The 18,468-nt window shown below is 44.5% G+C and overlaps 3 protein-coding genes across 7 annotated transcripts in view; 2 read left to right on the plus strand and 1 right to left on the minus strand.

Moving 5' to 3' along the window:
* Window positions 1-470: 470 nt before the first annotated feature.
* LOC311504363 (uncharacterized protein) lies at window positions 471-4,131 on the minus strand. The gene is made up of 2 exons (XM_084567396.1): window positions 3,678-4,131; window positions 471-2,611 (listed from the first exon to the last, which is right to left on the minus strand). The coding sequence occupies exons 1-2, from the start codon at window positions 3,919-3,921 to the stop codon at window positions 1,275-1,277; spliced, it is 1,581 nt and encodes a 526-aa protein (XP_084423522.1). The 5' UTR covers window positions 3,922-4,131; the 3' UTR covers window positions 471-1,274.
* An 856-nt stretch (window positions 4,132-4,987) lies between these two features.
* Window positions 4,988-9,720, plus strand: chmp6b (charged multivesicular body protein 6b). The gene is made up of 8 exons (XM_084567397.1): window positions 4,988-5,609; window positions 6,074-6,183; window positions 6,696-6,783; window positions 6,875-6,961; window positions 7,052-7,117; window positions 7,207-7,287; window positions 7,392-7,464; window positions 8,274-9,720. Exons 1-8 carry the CDS (start codon window positions 5,547-5,549, stop codon window positions 8,321-8,323), a joined length of 618 nt encoding a protein of 205 aa, XP_084423523.1. The 5' UTR covers window positions 4,988-5,546; the 3' UTR covers window positions 8,324-9,720.
* Window positions 9,721-14,668: 4,948 nt separating this feature from the next.
* The window catches only part of baiap2b (BAR/IMD domain containing adaptor protein 2b), a 64,429-nt gene continuing 60,629 nt past the window's right edge, over window positions 14,669-18,468 (plus strand). For all 5 annotated transcript variants that reach the window (XR_014699621.1, XM_084567392.1, XM_084567394.1 and 2 more), the window contains exon 1: window positions 14,669-14,860. Coding sequence is in view for 4 of the 5 variants with exons in the window: in XM_084567392.1 (XP_084423518.1) it covers window positions 14,786-14,860 (75 nt within the window). In the remaining variant the exon portion in view is untranslated. The remainder of the gene's footprint in view (window positions 14,861-18,468) is intronic.

Genomic DNA, 18,468 nt, shown 5'->3' on the forward strand with positions numbered 1-18,468 from the left:
TAATTTCCTGTTTGAAATCCGTTGTCTCCATATCTCCATGTATGTTTTGACACTGACACAAGGATGTTTTACGAAACATACTCATATAACGGTCATGTAATGAGAGTAACCTCTCATCTTAAATCTGATAAACATTCATTTGGCATTCATATACATTATGTTTATGAGTTAGGGTTATAGAGTGTACCAAACTTTAGATTCAGCTACTCCTGATGTTCCAGTTTTCTCTCTGATGAATTAGATGGCCTCTTTCACCTGCAGTAAGAAATCCTACGAACGCCACACATGGAATCAACTCCAGACCTTTTACCACGTTGATCGACTGGAATAGTTTCCACCTGTCCATGAAACAGCTTTTGATTCTTGGTCAACAAACAGTAGGTAGCTCTCACGGTGTCAGATTCAATAGAGAGATATCGTTTCAAAGTGAGGAGCGAATTTATCAAAGAACCAAGACTTATTGAATATTGTTGCGGTTAGACTCAGATAAGAAGAACGTCATCACGGTACTGATGGTGGAGATAACTTCAACTGAGATGCTCTAGTCAACCAGTATGAGGTAGAGATTCAGATTCACATTCAAAAAACTTTTATTTGTCCCCGGGGGGAAATTTAAGGCACCTTTGAGCTGCATGACATGGAACGAAACACTTTTAAAGAAACAAAAAATACAGCAATAGACACTATATACAAAAACAGCTGTAGATGTTTGAAACTTTTCACACACGACAAACGGTCTTAAGGCAGAATGACAGACTTATTATGAATTTAAAGACTGATCAGACTGGAGAACATGGACAAGAAGATCAATAATGTCAAAACATGGCTGTGTTAAGAAGAACTAGATACCAGATTAGAGAAACATGAATTTATCAAATTAACTGCAAAACATACATAAAATAATAAAATAAATACAGACCTGCATAACTGTTCTTAAGTTTGCAGCATAACTAATGTTCATTAAATGTACCATTGCAGTTACTTCACTCAATATGTATTCAGGTTATTAAACATTTCTGCTGCAGTCACGAAGAAGAAGAACAAAGATCGTCAAATGAAGAGATCAGAGGGGAGTACATCTAATCAACACACTTCAATGAACAGTCTTTCATGAAACACCCTACCGCTGTACAACGTCTACTCTGGATGGATTCTGCTGTGTCTGTTTAGACTTCCCTGCTGACTAAAGGTTTTCCCACAAACTTCACAGCAAAACGGTTTCTCTCATGTGTAACTCGAGATCATGGTGATGTACAAATTTATTTCCACAAAGTTCACAGCCATGTGGTTTCTCTCCTGTGTGAACGATCATGTGCGTTTTGATGAGTCTTCTGGTTAAACATTTTCCCACATACGCTACAACCAAATGGTCTCTCTCCCGTGTGGCTACTTCTGTGCTTTTTAAGATGTTCTTTCCGTCTAAATCTTTTCCCACACATGTCACAACTAAATGGTCTCCCCCCTGTGTACACTATCATGTGTTTCTTCAAGTTTGTTTTTAGATCGTACCTATTACCACAAACATCACAAGCAAATGGTTTCTCTCGATCGTGCACTCTCATGTGTCTTTTCACACTTTGCTGTTGTGTAAATCTTTTCCCACAAACACCACAACTAAAGGGTTTCTCGCTAGTGTGAACTCTCATGTGTCTTTTCAGATTTTGCTGTTGTGTAAATCTTTTCCCACAAACACCACAAACAGATGCTTTCTCTCCTGTATGAATTCTACAGTGTCCTTTAAAACTGTTAGGATGTCGAAATCTTTTACCGCAGACATCACAATGAAATGGTTTCTCTCCTGTGTGAATTCTACAGTGTGCTTTAAAACTGCTATGATGTCGAAATCGTTTACCACAGACATCACAATGAAATGGTTTCTCTCCTGTGTGAACTCGCATATGGGTCTTAAGATTTTGTTTTAGTCTAAATCTGTGACTGCAAACACCACAGCTAAATGCTTTCTCATCTGTTTGGATTTCTGTTTGTGAATCTACATTTGATCTCAGTTTAAAACATTTGTTTTTAAGCAAACAGCTTCCTGATGGATGTGTCCGTTTGTTTTTCGGGGTATTCACACCTGACTCAGCTGCCATGGTCTCCGTCCAACCACTGTTACTGTGTTCAGTCTCAGGTCCAGAATCTGTTACAGGTGCCTGCCAATCAACATCAGGAGCATCGCTGACTTCAGGGTCAGGAGAGTCTGAGAAGTTTTCATAGTTATTTGATTGTAAATGCAGGTTTGGATCTGGGATCCTGGCTGGTTCTGGTCCTCCACAGTCGTCCTCATCACTTTCTGTTTGCATGTCTTTATCTGAGCTGTTGGTTGGAGACTCCGTCTTTCTGTTGTCTTCAGGTTGACTTTGTTGAAGCTGTGAGGCCTGAGGTTTCTCGTCATCAGCTTCAGTCTTCACATGAACATCAGTGAATGGGATCCTGGTGATATCAGCCTCCTCCAGCCCATTAAGCTGCTCTCCCACCTGACTGACCCAGAGTTCCTCCTGTTCCTCCTTTATGTGGAGGAGTTCTGGTTTTTGTTCTTCCAGACTGGGACTCCATTTAGGGAGAAATTCTTCTTTAACCACTAACAGCTGCTGGACATCTGCAGGTAACACTGAAACACAGACACATAATGGACATCTGTGACGTGATGTATCTTCACACTGATGTTCAATGTTGGTGTTCATTTATTCTAAAACTCAGCAAAACACATTTTTTCAAAAATTTGACACAAAATTTACAAAAATCATTTTCCCATCAAGCCGTCCAGGAAGTAAACAATGAATTATTTGGTTCTCATGGACACAAAACATACAATGGTTTGGTTTCTATCACACAGCATCAAACTGCTGCTCTTGAAGCTCAGCTTTAAAAGGTCTGATTAATTTAAATCTTTCATATTTACTGGTTAAATTCACCCATACCACTGTGTGAAGTGTTTCTGTCCTCCCTCCAGATGACACGCAGGAAGTATAGCGAGCTTTATTTCACTGGTGAAGGTTTGAGTCTCTACATTTAGTTTTTTGTGTTATTTTTATTTGAATGTTCTGTGTAAAACTTTTTCACTAAATAAAATGAAATGCAGTGATTGTGCATTGACGGTACCTTGATTAATGGTATAGTGTAGTTCCTCAGTTTGGCCACTGGAGGGCAGTGAAAACTCGTGTAACCACATATATCCACATATAGTCACTTTATACAGTTAGTACTGATATTTAATTCAATTTCAGCAAAAATAATTATTATAAAAGAGTTTCGTGGCTTGATAAAAGCCAGTTTACTAAAAGCTCTTCTTAATAGAGAATAGTTTCGTTCCTCACCGCAGTGAAGTTAGTTTTAAGTTGGATATTGGACAGACTGTACGGTAAACACACGGACATAGAAGACGGCTACAGCGTGTACCGACTTCCTGTTTTCAAAATAAAAATGTGGGCTATTTAAAGCAGAGATACTGTGTTTAGAGATATTGAGGAGGTACTGGGCTAAAACAAGAGGTGTATCTCATGCAGCCAGTGTAGTAACATGATCCCACACTGATATGGAGTCAATTCATCACATGACGTGGAAGCTATTGAGCTGAAATGCTGATATTCGTGCCACGCACACACACACACACACACACACACACGCTAACTGTACAGTGTTGAAATGAGCGCGTTCACCCGTTTGTGTGTTATTACCTGCATTAAGCACAGCTGTCTGGACTCCTCGTCTGTTCTGCCTCCAGACGATTTTCACCCAATCGACGTACTTTCTTTGGGTGGTTTGAAATAAATGAAGTGTGAGTGATGTCCAAGCGTCTGCTGGGACATTTATCTCATAAATACGGTAACGCTTGAAAGACCGGACAATGGTTTCTGTCCCCCCAGCTTTACCCCACATGTCTGTCGTCCTCTGTCTCTGCCCTTTTTTGAAGCGGCCCATGTTCAACACCACAGTTAACAAGTTGTAAGTGAAGACTGTATTAGTACATCGACTACATCCTGCAGCGTCTCCTGCCTTTAATCTCAGGCCCCGCCCCTCGGCTGATTTGAAGACAGGTCACCGGAACTTCACAATTTCAGAATAAAAGCTGTAGAAGTCTGTTTTAAGAAACTTGTACTTTTCACAAGCTGAAATTATACAAGTAACTAACAGATGGGACTGAATCATATTAAAACGGCCCCCTTTTTTAAGTTAAAAATAAAATAAAATAAATGTTGTTAACATATTAGTCCAGTGGATGGTTAAGATACAGATACAGGCTATTTTTATTAACGTGTGATGGTCCTCATGTTGGATGCTGGATGAGATACACGTCTTGTTATTACATTTTAAAAGTCTAAGAATTTTTTTTTTTATCAATGTTTATGTATAAATAAGATGAGATGAGATAAGACATGTTTATTAATCCCACTATGGGAAATTTCCTTGTCACAGTAGCACGGAATTTGGCAAATATATATACAGAAGACAATGACGACTTCGACATGGTTAAAAAAGAGTTACCAAAAAGAAACACAATACAAATGTGAAAAATATATACAAAATAACAATGCTCTGAAAAATATATAAAGAAAAAAACAGAAATCTAAATACATTCTGTGTATATAGTTTGCCAACAGTGGAATAAACTCTACATATAAATAATTGCTTAAACTATGAGATGGTGAGGTAGTGGTTTCGTGCAAAAAGGCAGTGCAAAAAAAGCATTTTAGCTCAATAACTTCCAGGTCATGTGATGAATTGACTCCAAATCAGTGTATGATCATAGTCCTCCATGGCCTGCATGAGATACACCTCTTGTTTTTACATTTTAAATCTCAAAATATTTGTTATTAATTTTTATGTGTAAATATTAGCATCTTAGCTCAATAGCTTCCAGGTCCTGTGATCAATTGACTCCAAATCAGTGTAGGATCATGCTACTACACTGGCTGCATGAGATACATCTCTTGTTTTTACATTTTAAATCTTTTATTCATTTTTATATGTAAATATTGGCATTTTAGCTCAATAGCTTCCAGGTCATGTGATCAGCTGACTCCAAATCAGTGTTGGATCATGTCACTACACTGGCTGAATGAGATACACCTCTTGTTTTAGCCCAATACCTTCTCAATATCTCTGAACACACAGTATCTCTGCTTTAAATAGCCCACATTTTTATTTTGAAAACAGGAAGTCGGTACACGCTGTAGCCGTCTTCTATGTCCGTGTGTTTACCGTACAGTCTGTAGTACGGGTGCACTTTAAATGCTGGAGTGACTTGCTCAGAGTCTCACTGTCCTCCTAAAGAAGAAGAGGTTTACCCAGAGCTGATGTCTGTCCAATGTATATATGTCTATGTGTCCAATATCCAACTTCAAACTAACTTCACTACGGTTCTTTCCTCGTGGACTGTTTTGTCCCTCCCCTGTTGCCGTCCTTCCTGATGTGGGTGTGGACACAGATGACTACACAAATAATGGAGGAGCAGCTCCAGACGTTAGCCTCCTGAGAACAGTTTGAGCCAGAAACAGTTTCACATTCCCCCCTGGTCTTGGTGGAGGCTGGTATGCTGTGTCAGGATGGGAAACCTGTTCGGAAAGAAGAAACAAACCCGCGTGACGGAACAAGACAAAGCCATTTTGGTGAGTGTCTCGCGCCTTGCTAGCTGGCTAGCGTTAGCATGCTAACTGGAGAGTTAATGTCAGCCTCGGCGCTGGGCGTTCTGCCCAGAGCAAACTTCACCGAAACGCTTTGACAAGTCTGCGGATTTAACGACGTTCACCTCTGGAGTCAAACACAGACACGATGATCAACAGAAACACAACATTTAATCACTGATCAGGATCTTCTCTTCAATTCGGCTTCACTGTTTATGAAAAATAACTTAACTATACAGGATTTTACTGTTAAAATCAGAGCTTTATAAAACAGATAACCTAACTGATGTTTACTATGTTTGACAGTAAACTTTCAGGTTTGACAGCTTCAGCATCTAAACCTAAAATAAGAACAATAATAATAATAATCAGCTGTGTGTCGATGGACTGGTTTGTAGGTGAGTGTGGATCTACCAGGTTGATGATTGACGTCTGTTTCCTCATTGCAGCAACTGAAACAGCAAAGAGATAAACTGAGGCAATATCAGAAGAGGCTCAACCTGCAGCTGGAGAAGGAGCGACTGTTAGCCAAGCAGCTGCTGAAGAACGGCAAGAAGGAGTGAGTATCACATCAGAAATGTTTATTAAAACATTCAGTACAGCTGCTAAAATAAACCACAGAGGTATGTATGAAAAGAAGGAAGAATAAGACCTGGATAGAATAAAGTATAAGTAGAACTCAGGATACAGATCCCTTTAAGACGCTGCAGGGTATTTATTGCACCAAAAATAAATATTACTGCAAATGTTCACATGAGATAAACATGTCAGAGAAATGATCGTTTCCTTCTTGTCTGGCAGCAGATAAAGAATCAAATAAATTAGTTTAAAATCTAAATGTTCAGTAATTTAATTCAGTTTGTGTTGTACGCTACAGATCAGATCAGATCAGATCAGGGTTTAATCTCTCCATGACTCTGTCTGGTGTCTGTTCTGGTTCAATGATTCAGTCTAGTGGTGAAACCTTTTGCACAGTTCTCTAGATCCTCCAACAACTTTGCTTTTTTTTCTTCAGAGCATTTTAATAGTTGGTGTTAGTTTAAACCAGTTCCTGTGTTTCCCTCCAAACAGCAAAGCTCTCCTCCTCCTGAAGAAGAAGCGCTACCAGGATCAGCTCCTCGACAAGACCGAGAACCAGATCAGCAACCTGGAGCGCATGGTGAGCGACGGCAGCGCTGCCCGGACCCTCGGCCCGGACCCTCGTTAAAGAGAACAGTCTTAACGGTTCCTCTCTTTGCTTCTGGTTCCAGGTTCAGGACCTGGAGTTTGCTCAGATCGAGAGGAAAGTCTTCGACGGGTTGAAGGTTGGAAATGAATGTCTGAAGAAAATGCACGAGGTAAGTGATGTGGAGAAAAAAAAAAAAGGTTCCAGAGGTGCTGAGCCTTTGTTCCAGATGTGGACCGTGTCTGACTGGTTCTCTCCTCAGGTGATGTCCATTGAAGAAGTGGAACGGATCATGGATGAAACTCAAGACTCCATCGAGTACCAAAGGGTGAGTCTCTCATTCTGGACTCAGATCTGTTTCCTCTGATGTGAAATGTCCTTCTTGAGTTTATTGTTTTTCTTCTCGTCGTCCTGCAGCAAATAGACGAGATGCTGGCCGGCTCCTTGACCCAGGAGGATGAAGACGCTGTCCTGGCTGAGCTGGAGGCCATCACTCAGGTGAGTTTGATCTCATCTGATCATTGGACCACAGGTACAGACACTAACGGGACGTGAGAGCAGAACTCCATCTGATCTTGTTTCCACTCTGATCCGTCTCTCAGGGAGACGTGGAGCTTCCTGAGGTTCCTGCAGACGAGCTGCCGGACGTCCCGAACGCCGTGGATGAGAAGCCAGGTGTGTTGTCGAGTTCAGAACTGTTGTCGTTTAATGAACAAGAAACAAACCAGCGACAGTGTGACGAGGACAGGCTGAAGGACGGACGGTCCTCATGTGACCCACGGACATCTTATCAGTCTCTATCTTGTTAGACCTGTCCTGGTTTGTTTACATTCTTGACATCCGATGTCTCGTCTCCTCCGTCAGACGAACATCTGAAGCTGCAACGACGTCGACGCGTCTCAGTGTTTATTAAAAAGATGAATCCAAACATCAGAAACTCGTTAAAGAGAGACTCTGAGACTCTCTGTCATCGCTGCGTCCTCATCAGCTGTTCAGGAGAAAAGACTCCAGAGCAGATGCTAACGGAGATGCTAACAGCTAGCATGTCAGCTCTTCTCTCTGTCAGTCCTCTAAAACTAAAGCAGGTAGATTTACATGAACGTTCTGCTCTGAGTGGGTGTTAGCAGCTGTTAGCAGCGGTTAGCATCACAGCTAAAGGTTGTGGGTTGAAACCCTCTGGCCGGCTGTGGGGTCCTCTCAGGTGTTGGGTTCACTGGTGATCCTAAACATCTAGTGATCTAACTGATCCACGAATCAACTGATAAAATAAAATAAAACAGAAATCAGATTCTTTACGTTGTAGTTTTTCTAGATGGTTGAAACTCAACAGAAGTGAAGCGACAGAATGTTTTTAAAGACTCTTGTCAGATGTTTATCACACGGTGACGTATCAACGCTCCACATCTGCTCATCAGCCGTCAGACGTGTCTTTACCACGTCCCCTGAGTGGTTTTAAACTGATCCGTCCTGTGTTTTCGTTTCAGAGCGGGACCGTCCCAGGAAGAAGCCGGAGCGGGAGATGCTCGCTGTGTAGCCTCGTGACCGCCGCCGTCTGCTGACACGCTCACTGCTGAAGAAACTTCACGACCACCCCGACCATCAGCCGGAGAACTCTCTGCTTCAGCGGCCTGTCGGACAGATACCCGGGCTCCCTCTGGGACGTCCCGGTGAAGGGCCGCCCGGTTCACGGCCGCGCCCTCCACACATTGAACCATGAAGACCTGTGAGATCAGATACTTGTGCCTAACCTTAGATTATTTGATGTTCTCGCTCCGTGTTTACCCTGAACTGACCCGACCTGCATGTCCAAGGAGCTCATCTTAACTCGTCACGTTCCCCTCACGCTGCCTCAACGGTCGCCTCACCTAAATTACTAGACTTAAGTTTTATTGGGTCGTACTGTGGTTTTTATTTCTCTCAGTTTCTAGCTCCATGTCAACAGACGAGGTTAAATCAGATTTAAATAAAAAGTCTGCAGCAGAACAAACTCAGCTTTTATCTGAGCTCAGACGCTAGATCTCAACTAGAGGTGAAAGAGGAGTTAAGGTTCTAGTTTCTGTTCCAGACAATAGAAACCAGAACCCTCTGGTCCCAGAGCCTCGCCCCCCCCCCCCCCCCCCCCGATTCTCCATATTTAGATGAAGATTAATAATCCACAGTCTGTGTCAGTAACACATTTAATGGACTCTGTCTGCAGCACGTCTCTTCTTTTATTTTTATATTTCAGATTTTGGTTTCTCTTATCTTCATGTAATCAGATTACATCAGATTTGTCCCCAAATACATTTTTTAGCAGTTTTATTCTAATAATAATAAAACAATTGAACACTTTGGGTCTCAGCTGAACCGCAGCACTGACAGCTAACTTTATTTCTTCTGATTTGTCTGAGCTGACTCTTCCGTCTCCTTTGTCCCGGGACGGGGCCTCGTCTTCGCGGTGAACTCTTTTTCTGCCGAAACATTGGCGTCTGTTTCACAGAATACTCTCTGGGCCTGACCTCTCCTCAAGCTGCTTAACTAATCTCATTCTGTGCTCCCCTTGTGGATTAGCTGAGTGTCATTGGAGGAAGCTCTGATCATATCACCGCTGTGTTTTTCTTTTATCACCTCTGGAGCCCAGACGGGACGGTAACGGCTCAGAACGGGACCCTGGTCTCTGCCACCTGAGTGGTATTTATGAACGCTGTGGTTACTTCGCTGAGCTGTGATTGGCTGTGGGAATGACGACCTACATCCTGGAGGCTTGTGTGTGTTTGAAGATCCATCAGACTAATCTGTAAATCAGTTAATCTGACAACGCTGATGAGTCATACTCTCATTAATCAGCATCCAACTGGTTGTCTTAAATTGTACCTCTCTCTCTCTCTCTCTCTCTCTCTTTCTCTCTCTCTCTCTTCATTCTTTTTACAATAAAAGTGTTTTTTATTGTCACTGAGATTTTAGACTTTATTATTATTCATAGATTGAACACAAGGTGGCGACAGATCTCTGAGGAAGCTGTTGTGGAGGTGACGAGTGGTTACAGCTACAACATTAGGTACTAGTGAGTCTGTTGTGATGTAACAGCGCTGCAGTAAATCCTCCTTCACGGTTGTTCTAATGTTCAGTTGATGATGAAACAGCGTCACATCGTTTTATAGGATGTAGTTTGTTAAACTGGATTGAATTCCTGTTATTTATTCTACAACCACTGGGTCCTATGGGTTGAGGGGAGGGGCCTCTGTGGATCATCCCACAGATACTTGATCAGTTTGGGATCTAGTGAATTTGGAGGCCAGGTCAACACCTTGTGCTGTTCTTCAGGTTTTTTTTTTTAGTTGTTCCTAAAGTGTTTTTGCCACCGAGACTAGGTGGGTGCTTCATGTCTCCTTTAAAAGGAAATTGTAGTGTTGCAGCACCATACGACACATGATACATGAGAATAAATAAACAAGAAATAAATAAAAATATAAATACAACATTAGGGATAAAAACAGTTGCACACCTGGGATGAAAGCTACCTATCGTTAAAAAGCCTCATGGCTGCAGACAGACCTCTCTTTCCAGCACTTTGGAGGGATGAGCCTCTTCCTGAAAACCTCTAAGGCATAGAGAGGGTGACTTTCATTTCCCTTAGCATCCTTACTCCTGCCACCTGAATGTTTGTGTGATGTCTGTGGTGACTGGGATCCTCTAAAAACCTGCTGTGTTCTTCTTTTGTAGACGTCTCTTATGGGTGGAAATGTTGTGCAGGTCCTTCTTCTGTGCAGCAGTAGGTCAGGTGACTGGTAGAAGTTCTTCAGGTAGTAGAGTCTCTCTTGAGCTTTTATCACCTGATGGAGGATGTGTGAAGTCCAGGTGAGGTCGGCTGGGACACCTCCCCCCATGTATGTAGAGGAAGGGGTGCTCAGAGCACCTTGACCTCCTGAAGTCCAGTATCATCTTCGTTGTTCTGGTGATGTTCAGGTCCAGGTTGTTGTCTTGTTATAAGTGGGGGATCAGTCGAGGGTCTGAGGACACGTCCCTGTGGTACTCCAGTGTTTAAGATGAGAGTGGATGATGTTCTGGGCTCGGTTCCTCAGGAAGTCCAGTTGTGAGTATAACTAATAAATCCACAAACTGGTGCTGATCAAAATCAGCTCTTCTGAGTTTATAGCGGCCGTTTGTCTCTTTCCTGTTTCAACATCACAGAGATCATTGAAGAAGTGGTCTTCCCAGTTTGGAACCGGCCTCCTCAGATTCTCCTCCTATAAGACGTTGACCCTCACTGATGTCCAGTCTGGGGAGAAAAGGTCGGACCTCTCTCTCTAGAAATTAAGTTTAAATCCAGACAATATAAACTCCCACTCTCTCCGGTTTCTTCTATTTATGTCTCGTACGTGAAGCGCCACCATAATTTGCCCCATCATAAATATAGAAGGCTGTTTAACAGCAGGACAAAACCACAGATGAGATAAGAGGACACTGTTTCTATGTATAACTGAATTTATTTTAGCTCCAGTGTTCAGGAACCCAGAAATGGCCTGAACTATCTCCACCACGCCACTTGAATTCACTTCACATCGCCGTCGTCCCTCTGAATGGACCCACTCTGGACCCACTCTGTGTGGGAGTGGGCGGCTCACAGACAGGAACCTGAATGTCAGAGCGCGCCGCTGATGAATCACAGACGTGGATCTGAGGAGAGGACGGCGGTGAGTGGGCTGAACGTGAAGAGGAGAATAGACGTCTGTAGGTGTGTGAGTGTGTGACGCCTACCTGGCTACACCTCTGCTTTCTGCTCCACATACACAGGCGAGTTGTTTCAGACAAGGTCACGGTGACGTCCTGAAGGTCAGTGTGGAGTGTCTTCATGGCTCTGAATGCTCACTGGATGTTTGTAACTGGACTATAATGTCTTCTACACCGTTAGACACCAAGATAAAATGTCTAAAGCTCACTAATGGATATTTCTAAAATGTCTGTTGAAAATTTGGCAGCACAGTGGTGTGGTGGTTAGCACTGATGCCTCCCAGCCAGAAGGTTCTGGGTTCTAATCCATGTTCTCCCTGTGTCTGCGTGGGTTCTCTCCAGGTTCTCCAGCTTCCTCCCACCGTCCCAAGACACGCTGGTTAGGTTCATTGGTGATTCTAAATACAGCCGGCAGGTCCAGAGTGTTGTGAAGAGGGTACGGTCTCCACGAGAAGTGTTGATTCAAATCTCAATATCAGAACTTTAACAGGACGAGCAGTGACAGAAAATGAATGAATGTTTAAAACTCAAGTTGGGATCATGAATCTGTGGTGGTTAGGTCCAAAATGATTTCTTGTTTTGGGTTCAGGGACAGGACGGGCTTCTTTGAGTCTTCAAGCTAAACTTCACAAGAGTGGTTTCAAACTTCTCACCTCTTGGCCTGAATGCAATGAAGTATATTTCTCAAAATATCAAATGATTAACAAGTCCTGATTCATGTGACCTGCTGAGTCCTAGCTGTGGGACTGTTTATAACGAGGGGACACGTGGAGCCTTGTAATTCTTCTGGGACAAATCCAAAGTCTCAGGTTCAGATCTTTCAGTTCCCCAAAGCTGATTAATTACTTGAGCTCAGCATATTTTTGGTTTATTCATTGTCTAGTAAAGTCTTAAGGGCAGTAAGTATCACAGCAACTAACATATTAGTTACTGTGTCTTCAGTCTGACCTGCGTCCATGTCTCTGTGTCCATGTCTCTGTGTCCAGGTGAAGATCAGTCTGGGACGGTTTTGATGGGAAAGACTCAACTGAGCTGAGACAAGTCTTAAAAAGGAGATCACAAACTTAAAGTGACACAGAACGTTTTCCTTCCTGATTTGTGATTATAGTTCTTTGTTGCATTCATTCATTCATTCATTCATTCCATGAGAGCACGCTTGGAAGAACCTGGAAGGGAGTGAACCAGTGACTCCACCAACTGGTCCTGAAGCTGCTCCCAAAAAGTTCTGATATTGGGATTTGAACCGACACTTCCCGTGGAGACCGTACCCTCTCCACAACACTCTGGACCTGCCGGCTGTATTTAGAATCACCAATGAACCTAACCAGCATGTCTTTGGACGGTGGGAGGAAGCTGGAGAACCTGGAGAGAACCCACGCAGACACAGGGAGAACATGCAGACTACACACAGAAAGGAACCAGTGGGCCTGGATTAGAACCCAGAACCTTCTGGCTGGGAGGCATCAGTGCTGAGACCGGTATGTTGGTATTCAAAGAGCTGGTTTTATTGTCGTCATCTCTGGTCATAGTCCGTCTCAGGCTCTGATTCCTCCTGGAGCTGAGCTTCATTAACCGTCAACATCTTAATTTGTTGGTGTATCATTGGAGGCGTGTTGACGCTCAGCAAACCTAATGAAAGCTCACATTCAATAAAGGAAACTAAGTGTGAGGACTGAACGGTCACAGAGGATCGATGGGCTCCAAACATGCCTGATTGATTCCCACTGAGCGTCTCCAGCCGTGGCCTCCTCAGGCCTCCTCACGTTAATCAGATGTGACCATCAAAACAAAACAAGTCTGTTGTGGTGGAGCGCCGTGCTTCCACTTTATTATCTGCTCCACCAGACGTATCTGTTTTATCTCGCTGGAGGAAGAACAGAAAAGAACAGAAAAGAGAAGCCAATCCTGTTATCTCCTCAGTGCCAGCTTCCACATCGTGATGCGCTGAGATGAGTGGGATTCCCCGGCCCACCACACCAGGCTTTGAATCCAAGAAAACGTGGCTCCGTCCCACTCATACCAGGCAGAGCCCACTCAGCCAGAAACCACACAAATATAGAGCAGATACGTGGACCACAGTTATACCCTCTCTGTGGACTCATCTACTGTTGGAATGTCACAAAAACACAAAAACAAATCCATCCTCCGGTACCAGACCACTGCCCTGACCTGTAGAGAGGTTACAAGATGAATAAACATGTTCTGATCTCACTGAACCTCTACATAGACTGGATGATTGGGGGGACCAGGATGGAGACTCCTGAGACCTCCAGGGTCCGTGTGGAGACGCTCAGTCAGGTGAATGGTTCTGAATGGTTGTAGCAGAGGCGGCGTGGGCTGCGTGACACAGCGAGGGCAGGCGTGGCTTCTTTAAATGGTATGCTGCGTTTATGGACTCCCTTTAAAGCTCGGAGAAGCCAGTGTCAGGGTTTCAGACGCTCCTCTGGCAGAACAAAGCAACTGAGTCAGAGGGGCTGATGGTCTGTCATCTCCAAGGAGAAGTTTTAATCTTTTAATTTTAAATTAATGTGCGTCAGTCAGAACCCAGAGATTAGGATTCTAATTTAAATGGGGTGGATGGATTACCTGTTGGGTAAAAGGGTCAATCTGTGTTAGATGGAGGGAAAACTTCTAATGTGGCCCCTCTAAGGTCTTGATAGGGAGATGAAGTTGGGTTCTGATCTGGAGGTTTTGGTAAATTGGTCGAATTTCATTTTTAAGATTTGATTATTCAAATATCTATCCATCTATGAATGTATTTAGATCTGTACGTATAGATATGTGTGTGTACTGACTGATATACTGATATATCCATTTATATATTAGTACTGCATCTTTTATTTACTATTCTTGATGTGATTTATTTCCTCTTACTGGGTTAATTCTTCTCTTTGTTCTTCCGCTTTGATGCCAAACCGTATTTCATGGTCTATGTATCTGTTCTTTATGCAGCAGCAATGAATCTAATCTGATTTAATCTAATCTGGTGTCGCTTAGGTTGTTCGAGTCGTTCCATTTCCCACCGCCCTTGAACGCAGCGCCGCCCATCTCCCGTAGAGTCCGCCTCTGCGCTCCAACCGAGAGGCACCGACTGACTGACTGGCTGCGTGGGGAGCCGGTGTGGGCGCAGCGGAGGACTTTCCTATAAAAGCAGGGATCCCACGGCCTGACGTGTTCGTCTCTCTCAGTCAGCGCGACACGATCCACGCGAGCAGCTGCCTCCTCTCCGCCGCTCTCAGCTCGGACAGTCCCCCCTCCTCACCCAGAGAGGAACAAGCTGTAGTCTATGGTTCTGACTGACGCGCCGACAAGGATGTCCCGGACCGACGAGGTGCACCGCATAACGGAGAATGTCTACAAGGTAAGAAGCGGCCGCTTGCTTAGTTTGTCTCCCACGGACACCTGCTGCACGGGTGGACGGACACGGAGGAGGGCGCGGGGACAACTTGGACTCACCTGACCTTCTGTTAGTCCCGGTCTTTCCACTCTGGACACAGAAGTGGCCTCTGTTTGTGTGGTGGAGTCGTTTAATGATGAGGAGCTGATCCGCAGGAGGAACTGAAGAGAGTTGAGCGCTGCGGACTGAGACTCATGTGGCGCGTAAAGGCTGGAAAATGTCAAAAATGATTGGAAAGGGCAAAGTAATCAGAGGCAGGGGGTTGATATCTTATCAATCTAAAGATTTAAAAGTCAGAGCCTCCTCCCTGAACTCTGAGGTTTCATTGGCTGTGTTTATTTGACCCGTTTATTCTGTTTTATCTGCAGTAATGCTGAGGGAGTGAGGGAGTGAGTCCATCATATAAGTTCCAGTGTTAAGACTAAATGTCTGAGCTGACACTTTGCCCCGGGGCAGTTCAGTCTGAGCCTGTGAAGCCCCGTCCATGTGGAGCTTTATAACCTGAACACAAAACTCTTAATCAGTGATCTGCTCTGACTCTTTCTGAGATTAGAATAAACGCCTGAATCACGATGAAGACTTTGTCCTAGAATAAGGAGAGAATAAATCTATTATCTCCTCAGCAGAGTGGAGCGGGGCAGGGGCGAGGGCAGGGGCCGTGCCGGAGAGGTGTTGCTCTTGAGTTTCACTGCAGCTGAAGGGGCAGCTCTCCAGGGGCGAAGGGCTTTCCTTTATGTGAGGAGACTTGTCACCGTTCCACACGCCTCCACAAAAATACCCGGAGAGGGTCGGAGTGCTTTAGAGCTACCAGGGCATGGGAGCTGGAGGATGGGGGTTCATGGTTCCTTGTGTGGCAGAGGCAGGACACGTGAAGGAAAGAACAGTTGACCTTCTGTATGCTGTGTGTGGTTTCTTGAAAAGGCTCTAATGAGGGTTCAGTGGAGAGGAACCGATGCTGAGGGAGGATCTACCACTGATATCTAACAATAACCATTGTATGCAGACCTTGATGTGTTTGCTATGAACATTTGTGTTGGGAAAGAAAAGCGTATGCTATGTACAAAAAGACGAGGTGACAGACGGTGCTGCTCGGGGGTCAAGTATGAAAACGGCATCATGCAGAAGAGCAGAGCTGGGCTTTCTTCCTGTCACCAGCAGGATGCATCATTAAGGAGTCAGCAGGAGCCAGGAGGAGGAGGAGGAGGAGAAGTGGGGCCCTGCTGCCGGTCTGGACCCCGCTGGGGGCTGATTGTAGGAGCCCGACGCTCGCCGGTGCTGCGGCGGTGAGGCCCCGGCTGGGGGAACCTCTGAGCTGGTCCAGTCAGGATCTTTATTGGCTCATTAAAAGCGTGGAGGAGGCCCGGAGGTGCCAGCAAACATCAGACACTCAGCGTTTGTTTCTCCACCGAGGAGAGAATTAAAGCCTGTAGCAGTGAGATGGAGATGAGGAACATTAATCACACAATACATAATATCATAATATCACAATAAAATGTTCTTGCTCCTGTTAGACCTCCATTAACCGTTCATCCACATCAGATACGTGTCACTTTAACCCCAACCAGCAGATCTTAACCCTTAAAAAGCTGCAGGGCCACGGCGTTGATGGGCCATGATGCATGATGACCCCTCCCTGGATGAACAGCGGCTTTTGTTTCTGATTGTGTTTCCAGTTTGTTGGACTGTTAGCGTCCAGAATAACCAGCGCTGCAGCCTCACCGCTCTGCCGCTGAGACAAGAGAAGCTGAATGTAATTTCTGGATGAGTCACACGGGTGCATGCATGTGTGTGTGTGTGTGTGGGCAGTAGTGTCTCACGACTGTGTGTGTGTTGTGTTTCGCCTCGTTGCAGCACGCATGCAGCGCTGTAGAGCTGCTCTGTACCGATGTCTAAGCTCACATTAAACACAGGGAGCCTCTACCGGCCGGTGTGGTCCGTCCGTCTGAGACGTCCTCCTGGATCACTGTGGAGGTTCAGATGACGCGAGGAGACGTGTTCGGGAACGCGGCTAAACGCTGCGTCTCCTCAGGTTGTTGTGGTTGCTGAACAAACACCATCTGTGTGTTTGTTTGTTGGGGGAGCGTATTCAGCCGAGCATTGTAATCCCTGCAGAACCGCCGGCTCAGTTTGTTGAATGAATGAAACTGGAGCGTCGGGGCGAGGCTGCCTGGAGGTCTGCTGAGCGTGCATGGGACTAGACGGTGGACAGACGGGACGCTCATGTCCTCCATCACACGGTCTCACATGGGTCCAGGTGTGGTTGCATTAACAGGCAATTCATTAGGTACAATCCATTCTAATAATGAAATAAATACTTATTTCATTATGTAGAAGCAGAGTCAGGAAGCTGGTGATTCACCTGCAGGATCATTGTGGAGACTGTGTTGAATTAAAAGTATTTCTGGTATTTAATAGGAACGTACTACAGACCACAGAGAACAAAGCTGAATCAACATCTGACTGTTATTTTTAAACCGGCGCTGGATACGATAACCTTCATGAAGAAAACGCCTTTCAAAGCACTCAAGGTCACCTTACATAAACATCATAAGAATAAAAAATACAATGCACTGTTATAAAAGCAGATTTAAGTAAATAGAAATGAGATACGAGGGAAAGCCGGTCTGGATCAGAAACATGCCAGAGAGTCTATGTTTTGAATGTCAGGTGGAGTGGAGCTGAGCGACTGAATGCTCTAGAAGCCATGGTGGACAGTGGCTGAGGAGGATCTGAGAGTATTGGGAAGTTCAGATAGATGTGATGGAGCTTGGTTGTGAAGGGCCTTTAAGTAGCAGGATCTTGTTTTCAATGCAGGATTTTACTGGAAGCCAGTGGAGCTGCTGAAGAACTGGGCTGATGTTCTGGTGATGATACGAGCTGCTGCAGCGTTTGTGGAGACACTTGGAGGGTAGAGCAGAGAGTTGATGCGTGAGGTGACGAGGGTTCTGGACAAGAATGACGTATGTAGTGGGGTTCAGTTTGTGTCAGTGGAATAAAGACCAAAATAATCTACGAGCTGTCTGTGAAGGTTCTCAGTCATCCAGGTCATGGTATATCCAACAAAGGTTCAAAAAAGGCAACTGGACTTGTAGAGTTTTTTTGAGAAGACGTTTCATCTGAGTAGCTTCTTCAGTTCTAGGGGACTGGTGGGAAGTCTGAGGTTTAAATAGGAACTCCTCCTGAAAAATTCGTAATAACAAGTTTGTGGAGACACTTGGAGTCGCATAACAAGCAAGTTCTTCAGGAGGAGTTCCTATTTAAACCTCAGACTTCCCACCAGTCCCCTAGAACTGAAGAAGCTACTCGGATGAAACGTCTTCTCAAAAAAACTCTACAGGTCCAGTTGCCTTTTTTGAACCTTTGTTGGATAAATCTACAAGTTGCGTCAAATCGAGGCTAATCCCATAAATCCACCTTTGGTACCGAGCCATCCTGCCACTGATCTGCAGCATCGACTGTGGCTCAGTAGGTAGAGCAGGTTGTTCACGAACCAGAGGGTTAGCGGTTCGATCCCCGGAATGTGCCACATGTCGAAGTGTCCTTGAGCAAGACACTGAACCCCCAGTTGCTCC

This window comes from Chelon labrosus, assembly GCF_963514085.1.
Source record: "Chelon labrosus genome assembly, chromosome: 19".
Classification (NCBI taxonomy): Eukaryota; Metazoa; Chordata; class Actinopteri; order Mugiliformes; family Mugilidae; genus Chelon; species Chelon labrosus.

Coding starts and splice junctions, on each gene's coding strand:
- LOC311504363 (XM_084567396.1), bottom strand. CDS start 3,921: ATGGGCCGCTTCAAAAAAGGGCAGAGACAGAGGACGACAGACATGTGG. Junction 2,612..3,677: donor GACAGCTGTGCTTAATGCAG/GTAATAACACAC, acceptor TCTGTGTTTCAG/TGTTACCTGCAGATGTCCAG.
- chmp6b (XM_084567397.1), top strand. CDS start 5,547: ATGGGAAACCTGTTCGGAAAGAAGAAACAAACCCGCGTGACGGAACAA. Junction 6,184..6,695: donor CTGAAGAACGGCAAGAAGGA/GTGAGTATCACA, acceptor CCCTCCAAACAG/CAAAGCTCTCCTCCTCCTGA. Junction 6,962..7,051: donor GTCTGAAGAAAATGCACGAG/GTAAGTGATGTG, acceptor TTCTCTCCTCAG/GTGATGTCCATTGAAGAAGT.